Below are 27,665 nucleotides of genomic sequence, written 5' to 3'. Positions count from 1 at the left end.
TTTAGTTTGATTTTGGAAACTTGTCTCGATTGATTTGGGATTTTGAAAGTGTGAGAACAAAGTTCTGATAACAGGCAGGATTCAATCATGGTAAGAAGGTCTTTCATGTATACTATTTATATGGTTCTTTAGTTGAGAGTGAGATGTATGATAGTATAAGTTATGCGTATGTTGGAGTGGAAATATACAATTTTACATATATGATATGGAAGAAATACTAAGTACAATTAAGATTATGGATGTTTTGAGGCATGCCAATTGTGTCTTTATTGAATTGGATGCAGGAGAATGATTTTTGGTAATGAAAAGCATTGAGTTTTCTCTCGTTTTCATGAAAATGTTGCTACCAACATTTAAGTGTATAATCATTACATTTACTACTCAGCATCATTTATGATATGTATGGATGCTCAGTAGATGATGTAATTCAAGGAGAGCACCTACCATAAGCAAGAGAAAGACCAATATAACTCTCTCTTATAAAACACATAAAACACATGTCGCTTAAGCGATGATTGATTATTTAAGCATTAGTGATAAAGTGTTAGAGGGTTTGAAACTTGTTTGAAGATTCCAACACATGTAGGTCACTAAAACGACATCATGAAAGTCATGAAAGTTAAGTTACGAAACACTAAGTGACATGTAGTTGCTTAAGCAAAATGTCTACTTCCAATTCCAGTAAAGGGATGTCGTTTAGGCAAGATGAACACATTCAAGAAACATGGTGTTATGTGTGTGTATTGTTTGTTAAATATGTATATATTTTTTGTCATGTGTGTGTGGGTGTGTGGGTGTGTGCGTGCGTGCATGTGTAGGTGCGAGCGAGTGTGCATGTGTGTGTCTATGTCTATTTGTGTGTGTGTCCATATGCATGTGTGGGTGTGGGTGTGCGTGCATGCGTACATTCGAGCATGTGTGCATGTTTTGGTATGTGTGAATTGTGTGTGTGGTCATGACCCATTTGAATCGATAAATATTATATATATATATATATATATATATATATGTTTTACGATTTTTTTATGAATCTATGATCTTTTATGTATTGTCTGTTATGGGATTGTGTGACCCTTTATGGGCGAGTGTGTGAGATATCAGGATGGTGTCATGCTTTAGATGAAGTGATATTAATAATGTTAGTTCATTAAGTAAATGATGAGATATCTTAAATTCACTGATAAGTTGATCACAAAGACTAAACTATTAGGTAATAAGAAGTTGAAGGTGTAAGGGTCTAAAAAAAGTAACCTTAGAGTAGAAGTGGTATATTTTAAATTATACCTGAATATTTTATTATTAAAATGAAATGACATATAAATAGAAAATTCAGTTATTCAGGTTTCATTTTAAAAGAACCACCATCTCTCTAAAAGTTTCCCTTTTCCTTTCTCTCCCTTCTCTCTAAGATTATGATCTCCTCGCTTATAGATTTGACGATCGGAGTCTGCCATTGGACTCCTGGCAGTGAATCCTATAAGATCTATAAGATTGCCCGATCAGAATCTCTTATAGAGTTAAGCTACTTTTGAAGATTTTGGTAGGTTTGGAGCTCTTCGTGAGCATATGCTCAAGTAAAGGTAAGGGAAGCTAGTTTAAAATCTTCAATAGAACCATAGGTTAGAAGATTTGAATGTGAGTATGACGGGGTCAACAATTCCAGATTTTGTTGCAAGATTTCTTGTTCTGAGTAGATTGTAGTTTGATTGAAATTGAAAGTGTTGTGATTGAGAATTGGTTGTTTGATTTAAATGCTAGATTTTGTTGCAAGATTTCTTGTTCTGAGTAGATTGTAGTTTGATTGAAATTGAAAGTGTTGTGATTGAGAATTGGTTGTTTGATTTAAATGGTTTTGGAATTGGAAATCATATATATGTATAAATGGACATAATAACTCAATGATTCAATGAGAGTGATTGTATCATGCTGAACAGGAACTGGCAATGTAATGTGTAGATTTATAATTTAGGAATTGAATGAGATATTGACTTATAATCTAATAGGTATATTAAGTTATGCAGAATTTTTCTGCATATTTTGCTCAAGCTAGCAAGTGCTAGCTCAAGCTAAAAAAATTATGGGTGCTCTCTGGAGGATTTTAGCTCAAGCTAGCAAATTTTAGCCCAAGCTAAAAAAAATATGGGTGCTCTCTGGAGGATTTTAGCTCAAGCTAGTGAATTTTAGCTCAAGCTAAAATTCTGGGTGCTCTCCGGAGGATTTTAGCTCAAGCTAGCGAATTCTAGCTCAAGCTAAAGTAAAATAAAAATAAAAAATAAAAATATTAAATTAATTTTTATTTGCTTTTAAAAGATTGATTTATTTATTTCTATATAGTTTTTCTTATAAAGTATGTAAACTTTTATTTCATGTATAGTTAATCGAAAATCTCTTTAATTAGACATTTATATGATTAATCAATGAATTGTTGTGTATTTTGGATATTCTAAACATTGGTATGATTTGATTGTTTGATGTTGGATATTATGAGGTTCAAAATATGAAGTCTAATCAAGACATAGTATTTTCAGGAAAGAAAATACCGTGTTGAGATTGTTATTAGGGTGTATTGATTTGTGAGTGTCCTGTGAATGAGATGATCCTGACTCTACTGATATAATGGAATCACATAGATGAAGTTATTCAGTTGGTGAGAGTTGAAGGAGGTCCATTTGGCTGAGTCTGAGGTTTTGAAAGAACTGATCAGAGCAGATCAAATGGATTTACCCTGTCATATGAAGATGATGAGATATTGAGATGATTATGCGCATGGCTGTGTGAGTTTCACAGCAGTAGTATGACAGGTGCAGGTCTCTGGATGTTAATTTCAATACACGAGTCTTCCGGAAGTAGAGTCAAGTGTCTATGTGTTATGAGTCAGTAGAAGTCCGACATGTGAAAAGATGAATCATGAAAATTAATAGACACTTGATGATTTGAGAAATTGTATGAGAATTGATGAATTATGTTGATTAATTTGACATGAATTTATATAGAAATTTTTATATAGCTAGCTTACCCTGTTATTTGTTTGTGTTTGTTTCTTTATCTGTAATGATCGTGTTTTACACGGGAGCAGATGAGATTGCAGGTAATAGAGCTCCTCAGTGAGCAGCTGGAGTATTGGATAGATTTACCTTTGAATGCTTTGTTTCTTTTGTCTTTTTTTTAAAAACTTTTGATGTATATATTAATTCCCTATGAAGAGGGATATCTTTTTGAGATACAAATATGATAACCTAATATATGTTTACATGTTAATTAGATATTGCATGCATAATATATTAACAAATGTGAAAAAAAAAATAGGGATGTTACAGAAGGAGCTCAAGATAGGTGCATAAACAGACTTTGGTTGGGTGAATGTTATTATTCCTTTTTAATCGGCCATACTTAGCACAAATGTGTTTTTTGGAAAGAAGTCTTGTAGAGGTTACCATGTACATTAGTGATCTAATTAAGGATTTTGATACTTTGTTGACAATGTTTCAGCTTGTGGATGTTGTTGAATGATATTTTCATCTTGTTGACAATGCAATGATGTAATCCATGATATACATATAACTAGTTAAGTGGTTTCTATTTGCATTGATGAAAATGTCGTTATATGTATGATGTTTTATATCATGTAAGTAAAAATTGTGTATATGTTGTATTACATATATCATGTGATAAATATTTTAATTTGCATTAACTTACTCTTATTCATTGTCCTTGTAACTTATAGTCATAAATAGTAGCATGAGAACACATGATGATAAAGCAACAATAATATTAATGGAAAAAAATTCTATTCATATATACTATTGGTTTAATTAAGTTTTAGTCTCTCATAAATTTAGGTATGTTCAATTGAATCTCTACAATTTAGTTTATCCATTAACTGGATGACGTGATTGTTATCTTGCCCTGTCATCTTGTTTATTTATCTCCACGTATTAAGAGATATGATACTGTGTGGTCAATATAAAATTATATTGTCATTAATGCAAAATAATAATTAACTTTTATTTCTTTCATTGTAACATGTTTGGATAAAAATGTTATCGTGTTACCTAAAAACTTTAATATCACTATCTATAGTAAAGAAGGGATCATGGTGTCATCACAAAAATGTAGGTAACGACGATAGTCTTATGTTATTCAATACATTAAACAATAAAAATAATTTATTTTATATTAACCCAAAACCTCTTACTTTTTAAAATATAGAGTCAAATAAACAAAAAATGAAACAAGATAATAATTATATCATCCATTTAGTGAAAAAATAAATATAATATATATATATATTATATAGATATAGATATTTGTATTTGTATTAGTATAAGTAGACATTATTAATTATTTATAGTTTTTTATGATGTTGATTTATTTTAAATAAAATATTTTATGTTAGATATAACTATGGAAACTTAATTGATTATCGTTACTAAAATAGTTCTCATTAAATGTTTTTAATTTATATTTTTTATATTTTACTAACATTTTTAAATTTAATGTAACAAGTACGGATGACAATACATTAAGTTTGGATATAATATAATTAAGTTTGTTCATATATTCGTGTTCAAAACAATATTTATTCCCATTTCATAATTACGCAGATTACAAATTTAATTTTTAGTGTCACACGGACTTATTATTTATATATTATCATTTTCATATTTGTTACCTATATTTTACTTGTGTACAAAATTAAAAATTGATAACAAATATTATTAAAATTTTCCACGAAATTTAATTCATGAAGGGTGTCGTTAATTTTTATGTTATCCCTGGAAACATTAACAATATAGGAGGGTCATTATTAACGAATATTTATCTTTAAGTTTTGGAAACACTTTTAACACGTTTCTTTTAGTCATGCATAAATTTTATCTAACTAGTATAATTCTTTTACTTCATATAATTAGTCATAAAATTTATAATTAAAAGTATATAGTTAGGTTTTTGTGAAAAGATTATAAATTATAGTTTATTACATAAATAAAATATTATATAGAGAGAATAAGAGATTAACAGGTATGAAAGGGCAATCTCTGAGACACCGATCCACACAACCATATCTTGAAAGGGTTGATCTCTGAGAGTCCAATCCACACTAGCGGGTTTTCCAGAGATCAATTTACTTAATTTATGTACATTTATAATAGAGGCATAACAGATGTGGAACAACGATTATAGCTTCGTATGTAAGTAGTTGGAAGGACAATCCAATCAAGTTATATTGATTTTTTATAATTTTAAAGCACAATTACTTATAATTCCGTCTAAATCCCTTTCTCTTCCTACAAAAAAGGTTATTTGGATTAGTGAGTGGATACGAGAGAGTGAATTTGAGATGTTTTGAAGGAAAAATGTAAAGAAAATGAGGTTGTTAGGATTAATGTAAATAAAGTTAGAAAATATTGAAAAAATTTATGAAAGTTTGTGTGTAATGTGATGAGTATTGTAACATCCCTATGTTTGTTCATATTTAATAAAATAATATGCATGCAATATCTAATTAACATATCATCAAAATATATCCATCTTCATAGGAATTTTAATATATACACAAAGGTTTAAAAATAAAACATTCCAAATAAAAACATTTCATCCTCTAGCTTCTCACCATGGAAATCTATCACCTGCAACCTCATCTGCTCTCGTGTAAATACACGATCATAACAGATAAAGAAAACAAAACACAACAAGCAATAGAGTAAGCTAGCTATAAAAGAGTTCTATATAATTTGAATTTCAATTTAAGCACAAGTCATCAAGTCTCATACATTTTCTCAAACCATAAAGTGTTTATTATAATTCATCATTTACATTACTCATGTCAGATTTCTACGTACAACCATACTCAAACACTTGACTCTACTTCCAAAAGACTTGTGCATTGACTTATATTCAGAGATTTGCACATGACATACTACCTCAATGTGAATCCACACAGCTAAGCGCATTAATAATCTCAATATCATATCACCTAGTATGACAAGGTTAATTCATATGACCTGACAGACCAGATTATATTTCAAACCGCAGATAAAATCATATGAACTTCATTCGACTCTCAACACCTCATAATCTTCATCTATATGACTCCAATATATCAGGAGAGGGAGAATATCTCCTTCTAGACGAATCCCTTATCAATGCATATCCTAAACAATCTTAACACGGTATTTTATTTATTGAAAATACTATGTCTTGATTAAGATTCATATTCCACATATCACAATATCCAAAATCACACAATTAAATCATACCAAAGTTTATAATTTCAAAACACACAAAAATTCATCCAACAATCACATGAATATATAATTAAAATATTTTTCAATTAAATATACATATTTTTTTTAATGTAAGTTATAAGTAAAAACTATAAAATAGATATAAACCAACCTTTTAAACGCAAAGATAAAAAATTTCACTTCTAATTTTTTATTTTTATTTTTTAAGACTAGCTTGAGTAAAAATCATCTCTCTTAAGCCAAAATGGGTATTTCCAAAGCGAAAATTCTTTTACTTGAGCGAGATTGAACTCAGGAACACCCAAAATTTCATCTCAAATCTCGTCTAAGCGAGATTTCTTCTCGCTTGGGAGAAAACGAACCCGAGAACATCCAATTTTTTACTCTATTCTCGCTTGAGCGAGAATTATCTCACCTGAGCAAGATATGTAGAAAAATCTGCATAAACCTTCTATATTTCTGATTTATATACCAAAATTACATCCAACTCATATTTTTATAAATCTACACATTAAAATGATAGTTACTCAAAATTATTCAAGCACTCTCATTGAGTTATTATGTCAATCTATACATATATATGCTCTCCAAACCAAAATCATGTAAAATCAAACAACCAATTTCCATCAAACATTACATTTTAAGTGATTCAACAAACTATTAAAATAAATTCATTAACTCATTCAATTCCAAGCCCATATACAATCTACAACATCTACCATATCTACAATTTCAGATTTCAATCTCAAACAAATTCTAATCTACTAAAAAACAAGAAATCGTGCAAGAAAATTTGAGTTCAATGACCACGTCACCCCTACATCCAAATTTTCTAACATAGGATTATGTTGGAAATTTAAGTTAGCTTCCCTTACCTGAACTTGAGCATATGCTCAATAAAAACCTACCAAAAGCTTAGGAGTAGCTTAACATGCACCATAGAGTTTGATAAAAAATCTAACTATATGACTACGACTCTGAGCTAACAGAGACTAATCCTGAAGTTAAAAGAGTCACATTCAAAACCTAAACTGAGACAAACCTAACAAGTTCAAAATTTGACTTAAAGAGAACAACAAAAATGAACTTACTCTATTAGATATTCAGATCGGACAGTCTTGTAGTCTTTGCTACAAAGAATCTAATAGCAAACTCCAATATGATGACTCACGAGGTTAGAATCTTAAAGAGAAGTGAGAAAAAGTAAAAAGATATTTTAGACAGACGATGAAAAATAAAACTTAAATAACTGAATTTTTTATTTATCATTTTTTATCATTTTAATAATAAAATATTCAACTGTCATTTAAAATACATCACTTCTACTCTAAAGTTATTTTTCTAAATTCTTATAAGTGGGATTGAAATTTTAACTTTTTTAATTAATAAAAAATAAGATTACAAATTTATCTTTATATTTAAAAATAATTAAAAAATATGATTTATTCATTTATACAATATTAATTGTTTGTAATTAAAATATATTTTCAGTACTATCTTAAAACTAACTTCGAATAAAATATGAATTATGTAGAATTGTCGAAACACAAAAAATACCATAAATTTTTTATTTTTAATTAGAAATAAAATGTTAATATTCGTAATTATAAAAGATGTGCGAAAATTTAGAAATACATTAAATTTTAATAACATAAAGCAAACATAATCTATATGATCATAGCATATAACAAATATTAAATAAAATACAGTATAATACATAGTATAAATAAAAATAGATATTAAAATAATATTTCAAAAAATAATAACAATTATTACAGCGGACACTTTTAGTTAAAAAAATTCAAATAATCTTATATTATCAATATATGGAAAATTATTAAATAAAAAAATAATATTTAAATATTTATAATTATAAAAAATTTAATAAAAAATGATTTTTATATTAAATTTAATCAATATTACTATTTTTATATTTATTTTATTACTAATATTATTATTGCATAAATATATTATTATTATTTTTTAATTGTTAATGATTTGATATTATTAATACATAAAAAATCATTAAATTAAATTAAATAATATTTAAATATTTATGATAATAAAAAACTAATATTTATATTAAAATAAAATAATAATAATATTTTTATATAATTTTTATAGTTAATATTTGTTATATAAATATATTTATTTTATCATATTATAATTATACTTTTACTATTATTATTATGATTCAATATTTATTTCTATTTATTATTAATAAATATTTTTATTATATAAATTTATTTAATATTAATACTTTTTATTTATATTATATTATATTAGATAATGAAAACGTATAATTAATTATATATAATCAATTATATTTAATATTTAATAAATATTAATAATAATTAATATATTTTATAATTAATTAGATATTTAAATATATAGCTTAAATAAGTGATGATAAAAAAGTATGAAATAATAATTACACAATCGATTATATTTGGAAAAGTAATGCATAATAGTAAATCAATAGAAACAAACAGAATAAATCACATAAAAATAATAGAACAAAATATTAATTTGAGGATTCGCTTTAAAAGGATAAATATATTCTGACAGGTTCAATAATGTTACATCATTTAGAAGTTAAAAGTCAAAATTAATTTAAATAGTGATAAACTTTGAAATTCTAAAAGACAGAATAACTCAGATGTCATGTTAAAGAAATTTAAATTGAAGAGGATATAAAAGTTTTTACACTTTGAAGATAGATAAATAAAAAAATGAAAGTATGAAAAGTGTTACGTGGAAAGTAGAGAAGATAGTGTGTTGTCCTGCAGTGCCGAAAATTTTGCTGATCGGAAGGGTCCCATTTACAGACTGGGATGTCAAATTCAAATTGACCATCTTCCCTTACCAATGCATACCCCACACCCTTCCCTCAACCTATATAACCTAAATCTCATTTACTCACTGCCCTACCACACAAATTCTAACTATTTTATCTTCCTATTCCCTAATTACTATTCCCAAGGACAACCTACTACTTCCCTCTCTTTCTTTCTATTCCCCAACTTCTCTTTTTTCTTCTTTCAAACCAAAATGTTATATATATTATCCACCAATAATAAAGATATTTTATATTTAAGTTAATATTTAATATAATATTAAAGTTATTTGAAAACTATTTAATATAATACTAGAGCTATTTAAAAACTATTTTAAGAAGAATTTGTTAACCTTATCAGACTACTTATAACTTATCAGACTACTTATAATTGGATCGTTATTGAACTATTATCATATCACTATTAATATATTGTCTTACACACAAATCAATATGTGTGAGATAATATATTGAAAATTCTACACGATAATAATCTTATAATTTTATAAACTGATTTTATAAAATTAAATTAAACTTAAAGTTATTTTTTTAATGCTTCAATTCAATTTTTTTCTTTTCTCCTACCACCATATCCACCATTAAGCATTCTTCTTCAATTTCAAAGTGTTGTTCTATATGTATGCTTACAAAATGAATCCTATCATGTGTTAAAGGTCAAATTACTGCACCACTTCAAACAACTAATCATTTGAAGGTACCCGCGTGCGAAAAACAAGTTTTTGCTGAATATATCTAAAGGACATTGGATTGCTACGGATGACAGAGATAAAAAAAAAAAAAGCATTCAAATTGAGTAAAATTAATTTGGAGAGTTTCATGAAATAATGTATGTATGAGAAATAAAGATGGAAAGATGAATCCGATTAAGTAAGAGAGTCTTATCATCTCTCATTAATACTACTAGGTCGGCCTATGTACTCATTCAAATCATTATTGCTTAGCATTCACTGTACACCAGTTGAGTCAATAAATAATCTAAAAGCCCATTTTCAAATACTTTCATTCACACTGAACCAATTTAATCACGATAAAAGATTAAAAAATAATTAGGTGCGTTTGTTTTAGGTTTTGTTTCAATTTGAGAGGAAATAGAGAAAATTGAAGTTGTTTGAACTAAAAAGGTTAAAGTGAAAAAAATGAATAAAATGCTTTGTTTTTATCTTATATTAATTAAAAATAACATTTTTTATAGTATATAAATCTTGTAAATTCTAAGGATTAATTTTATTTAAAATTATTTTTTAAAATGATATTAGAGTTTATAAGATCTAATATAACAAAAATTTGTTAAATCATCTATAAATATATAGTTTAATACACTAGTTATCAAGTGTCGATGTGAGAAGTATGTTATCAATCTATCTCAATTACAAATAAACACATTTCATTATATATATATATATATATATATATATATATAAATATAATGAAGTCAATTTTATAAGAATAAGTTAGACTTAAAATTTATTTGTTAATATTTTTTATTAGTGTGATTGATAAAAAAAATAATTGATAAAATTATAATATATATTATAATTTTATCCTTATAATTAAAATTAATTTAAATAAAACATAATTATTTATTTGTACATACAAATTATATGACATTCTAAATACATGCAACATTGTTAAAAAAGATTTAATCAAAATTATAAATTTTATAAAATATAATAAAATAAATAAAAATTGCTATAAAAATTTAGCACCTAATAAAATATTAAACATAAAACAATATAAGTAAATAAAATTAAATTACAATAATCACACGAAAATAATAAAAAAATAATGAGAGCAATCTAGTACTACTAATAAATCTAAAAAATATATAAAATAAATGTGAAAGTAAAATAAATAAATTAAAAATAAATTTGATTATTTATTTGTTTTATTATTATAGATATCATTTATTTATAATTTCATTTTAGGTTATTATTATTACTTTTAATATAGTTATTATAATTATCATTTATAATTTCATCATTATTTTTTATATTTATTATTTTTTAAATGAATTAGAATATTATTATTTTTAATTGTATTTTTTATATTATTATTATTATTTTATAAGTTTTAATATTTATATTATTAATATTCTTAATTCATTCTTATTATTATTTAAAATAATAGCACTATTATTATTATATTATACCATTATATTATGTTATAATTTCTATAACAAATCGACTACCCAAGTTTTCTTGTACAAATTGTAAAGTGAAAGAAAAATAGAGTAATTTTTGGCTTGTTGAATGCAATCTGTCTTTGTTCATATCATGCAAGAAACATGCAGTTCTTTTCTCGTATTTTTCCATTTTTATTTCTTCACAAATCCTTTGATACAAACTTGTTTGATATAAGGTTTTTTTTATGGAGTGAACAGTACTAATCGGATCCAAACATAATCTAACGAAAATGTTTGTCTTTACCTTGCCTCGTGGGTGTATTGGGTTATCTAATTATTATGAGGATAAACAATGTCCAAAGTCCAAAGGTCTCGTTATTCTCAGCACCATCTTTTTGGTTCCTTCTTTGTTCCCCTACCTACAATCCTAGGTCTATGACCACACTATTTTATATAGCCCTTAGACTTATAGGGCATTGTCCTACTACTATTCCTACGAAACGATGTGAGTGAATCAATAATAATGATTTGATGTGAGTATTTCCCATTAGTCAAATCATATTTTTCTTTCACCCCACCATCACCATTCCACTCTCTCTTTTCCTATCCCACGTCACCCATCCAATTTACCATAATAACCCTCACAATTCAACATCTACCCATGGGCCCACTTCAAGGAGACGTGGCTCATCCCCGCTGGCTCGTCAGGCCCAACCATTCTCATTTCAACTCTGTCCTTTCAAGCCCAATGCCTCCAACATTATAACTCACAGCTAAATAATTTCACTCTTCCTCACTTCCTCTGACCCATCTAGTACTTTCCAATGCAGGATTGAACCAAACCACTCATTAGATTCACGCAATTATTATTACTAAAGAGCATCATTCAAAATACATTATAACTTATAATTATGCAACAATCATAAATTATAAATTTAAATGAACAGATCATAGAGTTACCTTCAGAGCAACCAAATCTTGACCTTCGTCTTTATACGATCGAAATATAATTATAATAAAAGACCAGAAAGTAATTAACCACCTCTTTCTCCCTGACAAAAGATACCCAGGAAAAGGACACATTTTTTTATATTATATTGTGACTGTAATTAATTATAATAATATATGAATATTTGAATTTTATATTTTGATGCCCGGGAAAGAAGTTTCATCCGGTCTTATCTACCGCTGGGGTGCATCCGGAACAGTGGATCGAAGCCGTTTATTTGGTGGCTCGGCTTCTCGCTGTTGTGATTCGGCTGAGCCGAGGAAATTTCTCTCGGAAGGTGTGTCGCAGCTGACACATGTGGCAGCGTCGAGCACGCCAATTGGGCTCGATGGTGGTGGCGACTCGGCTAGTCTCGCTTTGATGGTGGAGCAAGATGCGTAACACGTGTCCACCACGTACTCCTCCATTAGTTGGTGACAGCATCTCACCATTTCCTGTCCCGAAGAACAAAGATTCATTGTGATAATAATAATAAACAAATAAACAACCCCAAACAGCTAAAACAAGTTATCATCAAGAAACACTGTCACACACACACCTTTCCATGCTTCTTTAACCTTCCAATTATTCCAATTCTAATTATACTATTAACCATAATAATTAAAACAAATAAAATTACTTCAACTTCACTTCACTGAGTTTCGAATTTTATATTTTAAAACGAATAAAAAACAAAAAAATTATTCAGCATACATTGTTTACTCTATCATGAAAACTCGGCGACAATTGGGCGTCCTCGGAAGCAATGCCACGGCCAGCTGCACAGAGAACGGCGGCTGCTGCCACCGTGGAGGGCGCAAATCCCAAGAAGTTAATCACTGCACAGTAGAAACGACGTGAGATAAACACATTTCTGAAAACGGCATTTCTTTTGAAGTAGTATAAGGTTACCACGGGTGGTGCTAAGGATGAGATTGGAGGCGGTGGAGAAAAACTGATTCGTGGATTCGGAGGAGGAGGAAGAGGAAGAAGGGAGCTTGTTGATGAAATAGTGAAGATAAGCGTAGGGCGTGACGGAGCGTAGTCTCCATTTGAGATTGGACATGACCCAAAGCTCCATTCTCTGAACGGTTTTGGGAGCAAACACGAATTCAGGTTCGAACAGTTGCAGGTCGAGTAAGCACGGCACACGAGACTCTTCCATTTTCGCAGCGAGAGACAGGCATGCCACTGATAGCAGCTGGAACGGCCACCTACTCGGTTGCTGCCACGAATAAAAGAAAATAATTAATTAATGGAAGGAAATAAAATAATAAAAAATAGCAATGTCTAACTTTATGCCTAAAGAGCGTGACATTTTCGGGGGAGAAAAGATGTATTACGGGAAGAGAACATAGAGAGAGGAAACGGTCCAAATAGTTGACGGAGAGAAATGCAGTCACCGGAGAAAACTGGTAGAATGCGTGGACCTGCATTGCCAAGAATAAAACACTTTTCATTCATGCATCTTAACCAACGTGTTTCTGCGTGCGTTGCGCAAGTACCTTTAAGATCCAGTTGATGGCGTCGAGTCGCGCGGTGACGTCGATGGCGCGGTCGCGGCAGCGGCGGAGGTAGTCCTTCTCGGGCATGTGGTGGAGCTCGGCGTCGAGGAGGCAGGTGATGGGCAGGTCATCGGAATCCGGGAAGGGAGGTGTCGGCGGGTGGTGGTGGTCGGAGGTGACCTCGATGGCGTGTTCGCGGCAGAGGAAGTTAGAAGCGGCGGAGGGAGAGTCCGGCGAGTGAGACATTGCGGCGTTGGGTGAGGAGGCAATGGTGTTGGGTCATGACTGGGTTTTTATGGATTTGTGTTTGACATGTTGAAGTGGGTTGGGTTTCTCTTTCTTTGTGTCTGAAGCTTTCTTTTTTGTCTGTTTGTTTGGTTGCGCCTCTCTCTTTTTCTCTCTCTTTTTGGTCTGTGCGTGTGAAGTTGCAGAGAGAGTGTGGAACAGTTTTTATTTGTTTGTTTTAATTTTTTTGTATTGCAGAAACGAGGAGTTGTCAAGCATAGACAAGACAGAGGAGAGAGAGTATTAATGCGTTAATGGCAGTGACATATGCGGTGGGGGTGGTGATTTATCTGTCGCTACTCACTGTATATTCATCCCCAGCATTACCTTTTCACAACTCTTTTTCTTATCATCACTTTTACTAATCAAAATTATAACCCTAATCTTCATTTTTCTTAACAAATCTTCTCCTAATACACTAATTAAGAAGGTTATTTCACCTTTTTTATACAACATATTGTTTACAGACATAGCAATGACATGTGATGAACGATCCGTGTTTTACTATTCAGTGATGTAATGTGTGACTATTCATACAGTTCATCCAGAATCACGTTTAAAGTATCATTTAATTAGATAAGAAGTTTAATACATTAACTTTCCTCTTTGTGAGTATTGGTTTGATTTGTTGAAATGTTACATTTATATTTATACACTAATTATATAGATAGAATTTAATTAAGCATATAAACATGTCATTGACGTAATGTGAATAATGTTATACTCATAGTATGCTTCGAGAATCGGAATGGTATAAAGATGATATAAACATTGGAATGCTAAACCATAGAAGTGATGAGGTTCAGAATAATTACTAAATTTTCGTTTATTACGCCACATGATGATGGGCTGATAGAACGAGGAGAAGAGAGCGTTAAAAATAATATACCGTCCTCGATTAGGTAACCTGAGAGAGGAGAGGAGAGAAATTCTACAGTAGAGATCCACCCAAAATGTTTTAGGTTTCATTTACATATCATCCACAATCCAAATAATGGTTCTTTTCAATAATCAACAAAAAAAAAATTTATTACTTATTTAAATTATTTATGTCGTACTATATATATAATATTATTTCTATTATAAAAAATATATAGATGAATAAAATCGAACAAAAATGAACAAAAAGAAAAATAAATAAAAAAAATATTTCTTATGTTTTTCTATTAAAATAAAAAACATATGATTAAAAGACATATATACATACATTTATTTATATATATACATAATAAGGTCTAACTCAATAGAAATAATGTAAAATAAAGAGTTCATAAAGGCTAAAATGAGAAAAGATAAAATAAAAATTAATATCTATACAGAATGAAACAATTAAAAATTATAAAAGACAAAATTTATATTAGTTTATCTATAAAATGTTTAGTTTTTCTATAAAAAGTTTGTATTTTGATATCTTCCGCAAGTTGGAGAACAAATATTTATGAAACCCAATTTGAAACAAATACTCTTGAAAGATTGAAGACTTAAGACTTTTGTATAAATGTCAGTGATAACTCATCTTCATTTTATTTCCTAACAATGTGACAATCTATTTCATAATATTGTTGAGTCATTATCACAATATAAAAGAGATGGTTGCTTAAAATAAAGTTTGAAATCTTGAACAAGATAAGTTGAACATTAAATTTCACATGTAACATTGGTCATTATATTAAGTTTCACATGAACTCCTTGATATTGTTCTTTACTTCTTTGATTTTTGGGATATGAGGGCATTCCAGAAATATACACTAAAATCAGTCACTCATTGTCTTGAATCACTGCATGTGCCTCAAACCACTGTCACAAAAGGCTTTCAGATGAGTAGAACTGTTGGAAGAGAGAAATAAATCAAGACTTGAAATTCCTTTAATATATCTGAGAATTCTAATTGTTGCAATATAGTGAGTAATTGTAGGCTTAATAAGAAATTGAAAAAGTTGTTCCATAGAAAATGTCATGTTAAGTCGGATATTAGTGAGATACAAGTAAGCCTTCTAATCAATCTTCTGTAAGCTTGAATATTTGTGAAAGGAACACTCCTAGTAGAAGACAATTTTGCATATGATTGTCAATATGAGTGAGTGCAAGTTTGTAGGCTAAAAGACTTGTATCTGTTAACAATTTTAGTGCATATTTCCTTTGATTCACCATTATCCATTTCTTACTTGTTATTTCTAAACCAATAAAATATCTTAAATATCTAAGATCCTTAATTTTAAATGTCTGATTCAAAGCTTGTGTTGATTCGATCAATCTCCTCTTTATCATTTCATGTCAATATTATATCATTCACATGCACCAATAATGCTATAAAAGATTCTTCAGAAGAATTAATGAATAAGGAATGATCTAGATTGAGTATATCCCGGAAAAAGCAAAAAAGAAGGATGACAGTTTGACAAACCACTCTCTGCTAGCTTGTTTAAGCCAATATAAAACTTTTATTAATTTACAAACTCATCCTAGTTGAATAGAAGTCAATCAAGGAGAAGCAACCATGTATACATGTTTTTTCAACTCTCCATGTAAAAAGGCATTATTTATGCCTAATTGTTTCAATTCTCAATTATATATAGAAGCTAGATAAAGAAACAACCTTATGGTGACCATCTTTGTTATTGGAGATAAAGTATCAAAGTAGTCAATGTCTTCGATTTGTGTGTATTCCTTTGCTACTAGCCTTGATTTATACCTTTCGACTGTCCCATTAACCTTATATTTTATTTTGAATACCCATTTTCAACCTATGGTTGTTTTTTTCCTTAGGCAGAAGAACAATCTTCTATTTTTGATTTGACTCCAAAGCAAATATCTCACATTGTATAGTTTTTCCTCAGCAGTCATGGTTCACAGCTTTAGAGTGTTTGGCTCAACATGTGAAGGAAGAGACATAACAAAAGATGTGTAAGAAAGTGATAAATTGTTATAAGTCAAAACAAAATTCAAAATGATACTTAACTCTTGAAGACGTATTGGAAACATTAAGATTACAATGGTAATCCTTTAGATACTCAGGTGGTTGTTTTATTTTGGTACTCGTTCAGACATACTGATCTAATTCAAAAAAAAAATTTGTGTCATGATCTTCATTTAGGTTTTGGTTTATATGAAAAAAAAAGTATTTTGGAACCTCAATGTTTGATTCGCATGTTATTTTTAGCATTATCACAGGATGCAATAATGACTTGTGATGACTGACTCAAAATAGTAAAAAAAAAAGATCATAAATATTAGTACTGATAGTTTCATTGTTAGTATCTTGAATCCTTTGATATGGAAAAACATGTTTACAAAAGATAATATCCCTAGACACGAAAATTGATATGGATTGAATATTCAACATAACATATCTTTTTATTCTCCTTTAAAACCAATAAAAATGATGTCATTTGATCAAATTTTCTTCTACTTGTTGACGAAGTGCTAGCATAACATAAAGATCCAAACACCTTTAATCCATTAAAATTTGATGCAATTTTGTAAAGCATTTCATGAGGAGAATAATGGTTTAAAGCAGGTGTTGTAAGCATGTTTATAATATGTGCAACATGTATCACATAATATGACCAATCAATTTTAGATAAATAAAATTATTGTATCATGAAAACTCTTGTTATATTTAATATATGACCATGTTTCCTTTCAACTATGCTATTTTGTTGTGGAGTATTGACACATCCCAACAAATACTCGCTAGGATAGGCTCGAAATGGCTCTGATACCATATTACGAAGTGGACTTTAAGCCTAACTCAACCCCATAAAACCGGCTCATGAGGTTGAGGTTTGCACCCACTTATATACCATGAAAGGCTCTAATCTCTAATCGATATGGGATCTCCAACAAAATATTTGACCCCGTTTTAAATTACTAAAATACCATTAGTTTATTAGGTAACCTAACAAAAATTATTTTTCACCATTCCCCCTTTTTTTCTTGATTTAGTTTAATTTAAACAATTATTCTTTCACTACACAAATCTTCATTTTTCTCTTGATTATTCTATGGTATGATATCCACTAATTTTATTCAAATCTCTAATGTCCCATGTCTTTCATCACAACATTTGATTAAAGATTTTTTTTTCTTTGTATGGTTTTTTTAAACAATGTATTGCATTTTAGGAAACACAAATATCAATTTTATCAAATTAAATCATATAAAACCCACATTTAATAATTTATAATCATTTTTAATATTTTTATTTGTTTTTTGTTATGTGAAAATGTCAAATTCTTAATTTTAAATGTTGAATCAATAGATAACCTAAAACAATTATCTTCTCTTCACTTTTTTTTTCATTTTTAGTTTGGTCACATTTAAAAAACTATTTTTTTCTACATATTTATTTGTATCTCAATCGTTTAATTTGTTCGATATTCACTCTAGATTACTAAGATACTTTATCTTTAAATCATATACACAAGTAATATATGTTTTAGTTGTCTTATACTTTTAATCACATGTAATTTTTTTACTTTTTTTTTTCTATAATTACCTTATATCTTTCTTTCTTATTTTATATGAAAGAAAAGAATATGTGTATGTTTTTATAGGGAATCTTTTTAATATCATGTTGTTTTTGTTGTAATTTTTTTTTATAAAAAAATTATTGAAACAATAATATATAAGGTAATACAAGAATAAATATGAGAATAAAACACAAATTCTATATAAAAAAAAAAATAAGATGGTGTGGATTTTACTTTCAAAGTGGAGAGGATATAGTATCTCATCCTATTATCGTCTATACCATTGAGTGACTAATGATGACTACAAAAGCACAAGAGTGTAAGACAAAAAAATATTACTAGAGACACTGTTTAAACTATTAGATATTTTCTTCTTATTCCATTATAAAATTAAATATTAAATACTCTTAGTGATAACTTTGTGCTTTTATAAAATAAGAATAAGTAATATCCGACAAAGTAAGAGATGTTGTAAATATTATTTATGTATGAAATAGTTTTTTAATTTATATATTAAATTTGAATATGAGTTTATCTAATTAAAATGTACTAAATGATGTATTAAGTTATTATATTTATTTAAATGTAATTTGATTTCTCTTCATCCTAACACACACACATATATATATATATTAATAAAATTCCAGCAATTTTCACGTTTGTGGGTTCACATTTCTATTATGTTAAATTTAATATCCTATAATAATTCAATGTATTTATCCCTTTAATTTAGATTGTGGTAAAAAAAAATGTAATAAATGTTAAAAGCAAACAAAATAACATTAACAATTAGTAATTTTATAGGTTGCTTTGTCACTTTGGGGGAGATAATTATTTTAACATTATTGATGTATCATCTACTAATAACTTATTTAAAAAAAGATAAAATAAATATAATTCAAAAAAAAAAAACTGGTATTGTAAGCCAGACTTACTTAAAGTATTAGATATTTTCTTCTTATTCCATTATAAAATTAAATATTAAATACTTTCTTAGTGATAACTTTGTGCTTTAATAAAATAAGAATAAGTAACATCCGACAAAGTAAGAAATGTTGTAAATATTATTCATGTATGAAATAATTTTTTTAATTTATATATTGAATTTGAATATGAGTTTATCTGATTAAAATGTACTAAATAAAGTATTAAGTTATTATATTTATTTAAATGTAATTTGATTTCTCTTCATCCTATCTCTCTCTCTCACACACATATATATATATATATATTTATTATTAATTATTAAGAAAACTAATGATTAAGAGTATTAGATGTGTAATATATCATTAAGTTATTAAAAAATATATATTAATAAAATTCCGGCAATTTTCACGTTTGTGGGTTCACATTTCTATTATGTTAAATTTAATATCCTATAACAATTCAATGTATTTATCCCTTTAATTTAGATTGTGGTAAAAAAAATGTAATAAATGTTAAAAACAAACAAAATAACATTTACAATTAGTAATTTTATATGTTGGTTTGTCACTTTGGGGGAGATAATTATTTTAACATTATTGATGTATCATCTACTAATAACTTATTTAAAAAAAAGATAAAATAAATATAATTCACAAGAAAAACTGGTATTGTAAGCCACACTTACAGATGTCTTTTGGGCATACCTTTAAATAAAGAATAGGTAGTATAATCGTCAAAATTTATTTATAGTATTTGAATTGGGTTGAACCAATAAAATTTATGAGGGAAAGTAACATAAAAATAGGACAAAGAAACTAATTAGATATAAACATAAATAGATTTTTTAAATAAAATAATAATAATATACGTGATTGTTGAGATATTATATATAATATAAAAGTTTTCAACATATGATGTGAGTTATAATTATGTTTATATATAACATCAAATCTAATGATGAATCGAGCCTTATGTGAAAGTCAAAGGAAATCACTATATTCGCATGACACGTGAGCATTCTGTCTTTTAAATAGTTCTTCTTTATATAACTGCATCACGTGTTACATACACCAAAAAAATGAGATCACTATCAAATATGTTGTTCAAAGCGAAATCAAAGATTTCAGACAACCTTTACCTTCGTACGCGGGAGTTGAACAGTGTTGTGTAATACAATGTGCATTGAAAGTTTAAATGAAAACAATATTAAAATAAATATAGATGTAAAAGAATCATAAAAAACACAATTTATATTATGAAATAATAAGTTGAGTTTGTTTTTGTTTTGAGCTTTTCCTTCTTTATCCAAAAAGAAAAAACAACCTTTTGAGGAAGTGAATTTGTTTTGAGCTAGAAATATCTATATTTCTACACCGAAACTAATTTTTCATTAACTATGAGTATCAACCTTTTTTCACACCAGTACTCGGTTGAAACTAAATTATTGATGTTTTTCATGTGAGTATACGACAAGACGGAAGCTGATTCCCGCAGGACAAGGGCTTCCACATGGACCCACTTAGTCTAAACCATGCCTAGGTGAGCCTATAAGAAAGCCATAAATTTCATGTCCAATTCCACAACACAGATTTCAAAACTTCAATTTGCACGTTCCTTTTTAGTCCTTTGATTTCATACATCATTGTCATCTCTCATATGTTTCCCACTTTGAGCTTCGACTCAATTTCAAGCTTCACTCCTAAAAGACAATACATTCATTCACATCCTCACTGGATAAACATAAGGCCCGATTAGAATAACTGAGCAGAGTCAGATAAGTAGAGTAAGGTTCTGTAAACATTCCTAATGCAGAGAATATTCCGCTTCAAGTACATAGACGTGTAAGACAAAAACTTAGCATGCATGCAAACTGCTGTAAACTGCAACTCTTTTGCTCTAGTATCTTTCTTTATGCATACTACTTCAATCGAAGATACAATGATATGTTGTACTATATTCGTAGGAAGATTGTCTTGAGAGTTATAGATTTCCTCTTGTTCATTTTAAAGTGGAAGTGCACTCAAACTGAGGGGAAAAATCTGTCCAGGTTGAAAGGAAGTGAATAGAAGTCTTTAGTTCTAACATCCTGATTAAAGTTCATGAACTTTTCCCACCAGAGTCTCCCACTGTCTCGCCGAGTTGAGGTGTCTCCACGATGCAGAGTTAAATCCAAGAAGCAAGCAACTATAATTGCCACAGTTGCTGGGGATGAGAGAAGCACTTGCGCTGTATTGTTGAACTGCAAAAGGAGAGTTACAATGAACCACAAGAACCAAAGGTAGGTATAGTTAAACTAAAACCAACAGAATCAAGGTATTATTATTATATACAAACCCAAGTGGAGCCAGTATGAAGACGATCATTTTTGGGTAGCAACAGATCATCGTGGAAATACTGTGGAACAGATAAACCGATGCAGAGAGAAAGTCCAAGGATGAGCATCGACCTATAACTGTTAAGATTGCAGAATTGAAGAAAACCAAGGCCAGCGGATGCTGCTCGTCATAGAAGAAACATAATCAAATATAGAAGTAACTCAGGATCAAAACATAGAATTAGTATGATCCAATGGTTTACATAAGTTTCATGGCAATCAGTAAGTAGTCACTTGTTTGTTTTTGGTTTCTTGGTCATTAACTTGTTAGTTCTCATAAAATGCATATATACGCATATCAATATTGTAGAATTATTTTCCTTAATTGACGTTGCATTATTTTCAATGTATCATCCGACCATATAACATAAATCACGCACGTACCTACGAAGGAAAGGAGAATGCAGTAAATAGCTGCTACAATAGGCAAAGGCACTGCTGCAAGAGATGCTCCAAATTTTCCTGACACAGAAACACAATCCTGGATGCTTAAGCAGAACAATTTAGGCGGAAAAAAGAACATGTAAAGCTTGATAAGTTTGACTTTTTTTTTATCACTAAGACCATTCTCGCTATATTCATTTTATTCCATTCCACCTGTGTTGTTAGATATCCAAAAAAAGGCTTAGGAAGGAACAATTTCTCCAAGGCAAATATAAAATATGGCACATTTGCTTTCACCAATACACCTGAGTGTTTAGAAATTGGAATAAGTCGTTGCAACACCTAATATAGAGAAGAAAAGCATGAATCCAGTTGATATTTGAACGACTCTGCGACTTCCTACTCGTGTTAAACCCAAGAGTCCTGCATTTGCACTTAATGCAGGAAATAAAAGGAAAGACAATTAGATAAAGTCTTTGAGGCAAAAACAAAAGATTTTTTTTCCAAAGTTCACACGTTTAATAGAAGACAATTGGGCAGCCATATTATTCATATATTTGGTCTATAAGCAACATCTTCAGCATCATTTTCATACAGAAAATGTCCTGCGTTAACCAGTGATTGGCAGGATGCTCAAATCTGTTCACAACCTCTATGTAGTGTAATCAGGTGTTCCTGATAACCTCAAAGTCTTTCTTAGACGATAACATCTTAATCTCATCATAAAACAAATTTGTAGACTATTAACATTGAGTGATAAAATATTAGAAACTCGTTTTATGCTTAGAATCAGGAAAACTAGGATAAGTTTAGATGATTTTTAAAGGTAAACAAAATGTACACTGATGCAGTGGATCCAGTTCCAGTGCCAAAAAATCCATCCAAAAGAGTACCTATGCCCTGAAATCATCGAACTTCGACGAATAAGTCTGATTTCTTAGAAGTAAATGGACGTAAAAATGTAATGTCAAAGAATGAGACATTACCAGCCAGCCAACACCACGACCAAGCACAGATGGTGGAATAGGGGTTGCTTTACCTAATCTTGATGCTGCAATCAATGTCCCTGTTGACTGTCCTCAAATAATGACTTATATCAAAGTACATCCAAATAAAAAGAACTTCAATAATACCCCTTATCATTAGGAGTTGTCAAATTACAAGATAATGTGAAAAAGAGCAGGGGCAGTTCACCAAAATTTTGCAAATTTACACATTGTCATGTTCAAAATATTGCTAGCGTTAGTCTTTATGATTATTTTATCAATAATATAAAAACCATCCTCACAAAACAATTATGTTTAAATTATAAAAAAAAGCAGCAAACCTCTACAGTTGCAACAAGAGAAGCAGAAAGCATAGCAAAAATATCACCAGCATTGAAAGAAGGATGTCCCCATTGAAATGGACGTGGAACTCTTATCCTGCACAAATGAAATGAAATCTAATTGAAGAATAGAGCTTTAGATAACCATCCACATGAATGAATGAATTACCATCAGCAATAAGAGGTGGTCAGAACACATTCAGCTCCATGTACAAAATTGAAAAAACCAGTTTAATATTTTAAAGCCTCATCATATCAGAAATACAAAATATGGATTTGAAAGAACTACATGAGTCTTAATAACACAAACAAGCTACTTAAGACTGACCAGGGAGCAGCAGTAACTATCGCATATTGATTTGTACAACAAGTCATTTGAATTTTAACCGATCTTTCTTTGAATGCACCAGCTGCAGTAAGAAATTCAGCAGAGGCCCATGCAATTCCAATTGAAACTATGATTGCAAATCGATCAACTCCACTTGATTTCAGCCTTTGAGGAATGTACTACAAGGCCATTGATTAACAACAGTAGAAATGTCAGTTTAAAATGTTGATTTATGTGGGTAAATAATATGCACACACAGATTAAAAGGGTAAATCATTTCTTACATATTTGAATCTTCTAAGTTAAAATTTTAGTGAAGAGTCAGCCAAATCATTTAGTGAAATTATTATGCATGTAGCAACGTTAAGCAGAAGAATATATATATATTTCGGTCTAAATAATCTTATTCTAGCTCTTCGTGAGTTATATCCATACAGAAGACTTGAAACTCAGAAAATCAAACTTGTAACACTAGAACAACTAAGCTTTGGTAGCATATATATTTAATATCAAGAAATCTTGATGATATATTAATGATTTAATTACTGGTTCAGCACCTATAGGTATACAAATTTTACTACTTCGTCCTTATATTTAAAAATATTCATTTTAGTGTGTGTGTATATATATATATATATCCTCATATATATTTACCATTTTTAGTATCTATATACATATCATGGTTAATATCTTTTAGTCTTAATCATGGCACGGAAGGTAGATGAAAATTATTTATTTGGAGGATGGAATTATCGATTATGTTGATTTTATTAAGTTTTAACGATTTTTAAATATATTAATAATATATAAATAATAAATAATAAAATAATATTATAATAAAGTATTCTTTCTCATTTCTTTTAGTTAAAATATCCTTCATTTTCACTAAATTGTTGTTCTTTCCTTTACCACTCTCTTCCTTTCCATTTTCGTTAAACAAACCCTTAGTTAGTGTTATATAAATTTAGTTACTAAAAGTAGCATAAACTAATGGAAGGTTAATTTTATAAAATTGGGGCAATTTTATTATAAATAGGTAAAGTTTTTAAAAATTGCATAAACGAGTAAGACGAAATTTGAAACACTATTTTAAAGAGATTATATTTCAATGCACAATTTATTTTGATATTTTTTAAATTAGTGAAAAAATTGTATTTGAACAAAAAGAAAGAGATCATGATTTAATGCACGATTTTTGAAACGGAAGTCCAGTTTATTCACACAAATCTCTTTCCTTTTATTTTTTTTCTTTGCATTTTCCTGTGACCAATTGCTTGTATGTGCTCTGTTATTTTTATTTTGACTCAGAGAGTAAATTAGGAGAAGCTCAAGTGAAAGAGTACAAGGCCAAACAAGCAACAAAGGTTGTTCCAGATATAAATCCCAACTTAGCATAAATAATAGAAAGAGTTGTAATTAAAAAAAAGGACCAATTGAGTGATTGTAATTAGAAAAACACAATTACCGTGTAATCTTTCCAACACAATAAAAGAATAAGAGAATGATATACGACCTCGGTTTAAAAAATATATTAAAAATGATTAAAAATTAATTATAGAAGCACGATTGTTTTTATTTAAAAAAATTAAAATATTATTTCTTCCTTTTGAAGTCATTTTTTCAAGCGTTGACTTATTTATTTGTATTATCTTTCAAAAATTTATTCATTTTTAATAAATTTAAAATAAAATCGTAATATTTTATGGAAGAAAAAAAACCTATCAAGATCATTTTTAGATATAAATATTAAACAGTAAAGTTTATTAAAGTATAGATAACACATAAATAGTTTAACCTATATTAAAAAAATAGTGCTTCTGCTATTTGCTTCAGTAATGACTATGTTTTTGCTATACAAATATTTAAAAAAATAAACTAAAATAGATGTGGGAAAATAAACCTGGAACAGGAGGAGAAGGATGAATGCTGGGAGAGCAATTTCAACACAGTGTAGCAGCTACAAGAATCAGATTATGTTTGTTAAAGAAGTAATAATATGAAAGAGACAAGAAAAGAGCAATGCGTGTACTGTTGAAAATGCTGATATGAAGAGTCCTATGCCAGTGAGAGTGGCAAGGGGAACCACACTAAGCGGGCTCAGACACCTGCGATATCAGTACTAAATATCACTGATTCTTCTTCTATTATTCCAAAGTATAACTCATTTAATCAAAGACGCAAATTGCACTAATCATCAAAATAGATTCTCAACTCAACCATGCACATTACCTTGCAAAAATCCTCCAAAATCCTAAAAAACCAATACCCATTTGAAAAACCGATGCACCAATAAGTGCCCCCTGTATGGCTCTCATCGAATGTAGAAACCTCTACAAAAACCATCCAAGAAAAGTTTGAAATTAGTGAGAAGCATTTTCACCAAATAGTGATTAGATAGAGCAATAATACAACAATGCAGACACTCTGATAGATTAACCTGATGCGGATCTTCAAACACACTCATCCTCTGGGAAACAGCAATGGACACAGCAGGAATGAGGAAAGTGTAGGATGGTCCCATCACCACAGGAAGACGTGTTCCAAACAACGTTTGCATCAGTGTGTTAATGGCCGCAACAAAAAGTAGAGTCTCGATCATCTCAGCCTGCTCCTCCTATTTTATTTTATTTCAAAACAAGTAGAAAGAAATTCGAGTGAAACAGAAAAACTAAACAAACACATATATCAGCATGTATACATGAAAATGCTAATAAGAAAACTTCAAACGTTCGATTACATTGCCACCACCCATCAAAGGGACAAGGATGGAGGAAGCCATGGCAATGGTCCCAAGCACAACCGCGAAATGCAGAAACGCAAGAAAAATCCCTTCAGCTGAAACCAAAGCAAAGCAGAAGAAACCGTATCAGTGTGAAGTGTTAATTATTAAGTTAATGTAGAAAAGAAGGGTTGGCAATAGCATATACGCCATGAGGGAAATCTTGGAACACAGTGAGCAACACCGAGAATTTCATTCACGTTTTCTTCTTCCATTGTTTGTCTCTCGTTTTCTCGTTGTTAGTGTTTATTCTGTCTCTGATTTCGATATCTCTTATAAACACGATGAGTGCTCGAAATGCCTGTTTGTTTTCTTGTGAGGTTACGGTTATGGCCTATGGCCTATGGCCTAGTGAGGAAAATGCAGCTTTGCTTATATATAATATAGGCCTTTTAATTTTCCAATATTCACTTTTTTTTCCTTACATATGTATGTTACTAACAAAAATGTCTTTACATGTTCCAAATCCTATGATTTATGTTGTCTTTAGTCGTGAAACTTTTTCTTCTTTATGTTTTTTTATCTGTACAATTTCATTATAATAATTATTTTGTATATCTAGTCAATTATGTTGTTAAAATGAAATATTAAACTATTTTTTGTAATAAACTAATGATAAATAATATTAATAACAATAAATAAAATAAATTTTAACTCATTTTTCTAATTAAATAATAAAAAATTTACTATTTTTTCTTTTCTTTTCTCCAATCTATTTTGTTTTGTTTTACCAAACTGATAAACAGCATACATTATTTATGACAAAAAATGGAAAAAAGAAAGGAGTAAATGCCTTTAGTTATGCTTCTTTGGTATTTACTCATTCTGTACTGTGCTATATGATGTTTTTAGTGACGCGTGGCACATCAACAACATATTTGTTACAACATCATGAGTTTTTTGTTTATTAAAAGAAACGTGAACTTAATTGAAAACTTCAATCGAAAGTAAAATAAAATACATTCGTAAGATATTAATTTATTAGTTTTGGTACACTTTATTGTAGTATATAATTTTTTTATTTTTTAAGCTATATAAAACTATTTATTTATCATTTGAATTTATACTA

At 29.1% G+C, this 27,665-nt stretch overlaps 2 protein-coding genes across 2 annotated transcripts; both read right to left on the bottom strand.

The window, feature by feature from the left end:
* Window positions 1-12,109: 12,109 nt before the first annotated feature.
* LOC137828917 (cyclin-D4-1) lies at window positions 12,110-14,285 on the bottom strand. Its single transcript, XM_068635671.2, has 5 exons — window positions 13,721-14,285; window positions 13,559-13,645; window positions 13,128-13,440; window positions 12,930-13,054; window positions 12,110-12,670 (listed from the first exon to the last, which is right to left on the bottom strand). The coding sequence occupies exons 1-5, from the start codon at window positions 13,964-13,966 to the stop codon at window positions 12,410-12,412; spliced, it is 1,032 nt and encodes a 343-aa protein (XP_068491772.2). The 5' UTR covers window positions 13,967-14,285; the 3' UTR covers window positions 12,110-12,409.
* A 6,764-nt stretch (window positions 14,286-21,049) lies between these two features.
* Window positions 21,050-26,811, bottom strand: LOC137827977 (nucleobase-ascorbate transporter 4). The gene is made up of 14 exons (XM_068634361.2): window positions 26,745-26,811; window positions 26,555-26,652; window positions 26,255-26,431; window positions 26,047-26,147; window positions 25,847-25,922; window positions 25,718-25,774; window positions 23,818-23,996; window positions 23,490-23,586; window positions 23,149-23,235; window positions 23,004-23,062; window positions 22,505-22,596; window positions 22,163-22,240; window positions 21,739-21,899; window positions 21,050-21,643 (listed from the first exon to the last, which is right to left on the bottom strand). Exons 1-14 carry the CDS (start codon window positions 26,809-26,811, stop codon window positions 21,425-21,427), a joined length of 1,548 nt encoding a protein of 515 aa, XP_068490462.2. The 3' UTR covers window positions 21,050-21,424.
* Window positions 26,812-27,665: the final 854 nt, after the last annotated feature.

This window comes from Phaseolus vulgaris, chromosome 7, assembly GCF_051622355.1.
Source record: "Phaseolus vulgaris cultivar YP4 chromosome 7, ASM5162235v1, whole genome shotgun sequence".
NCBI lineage: Eukaryota > Viridiplantae > Streptophyta > Magnoliopsida > Fabales > Fabaceae > Phaseolus > Phaseolus vulgaris.
This window is presented reverse-complemented; position numbering and strand designations above follow the sequence as displayed.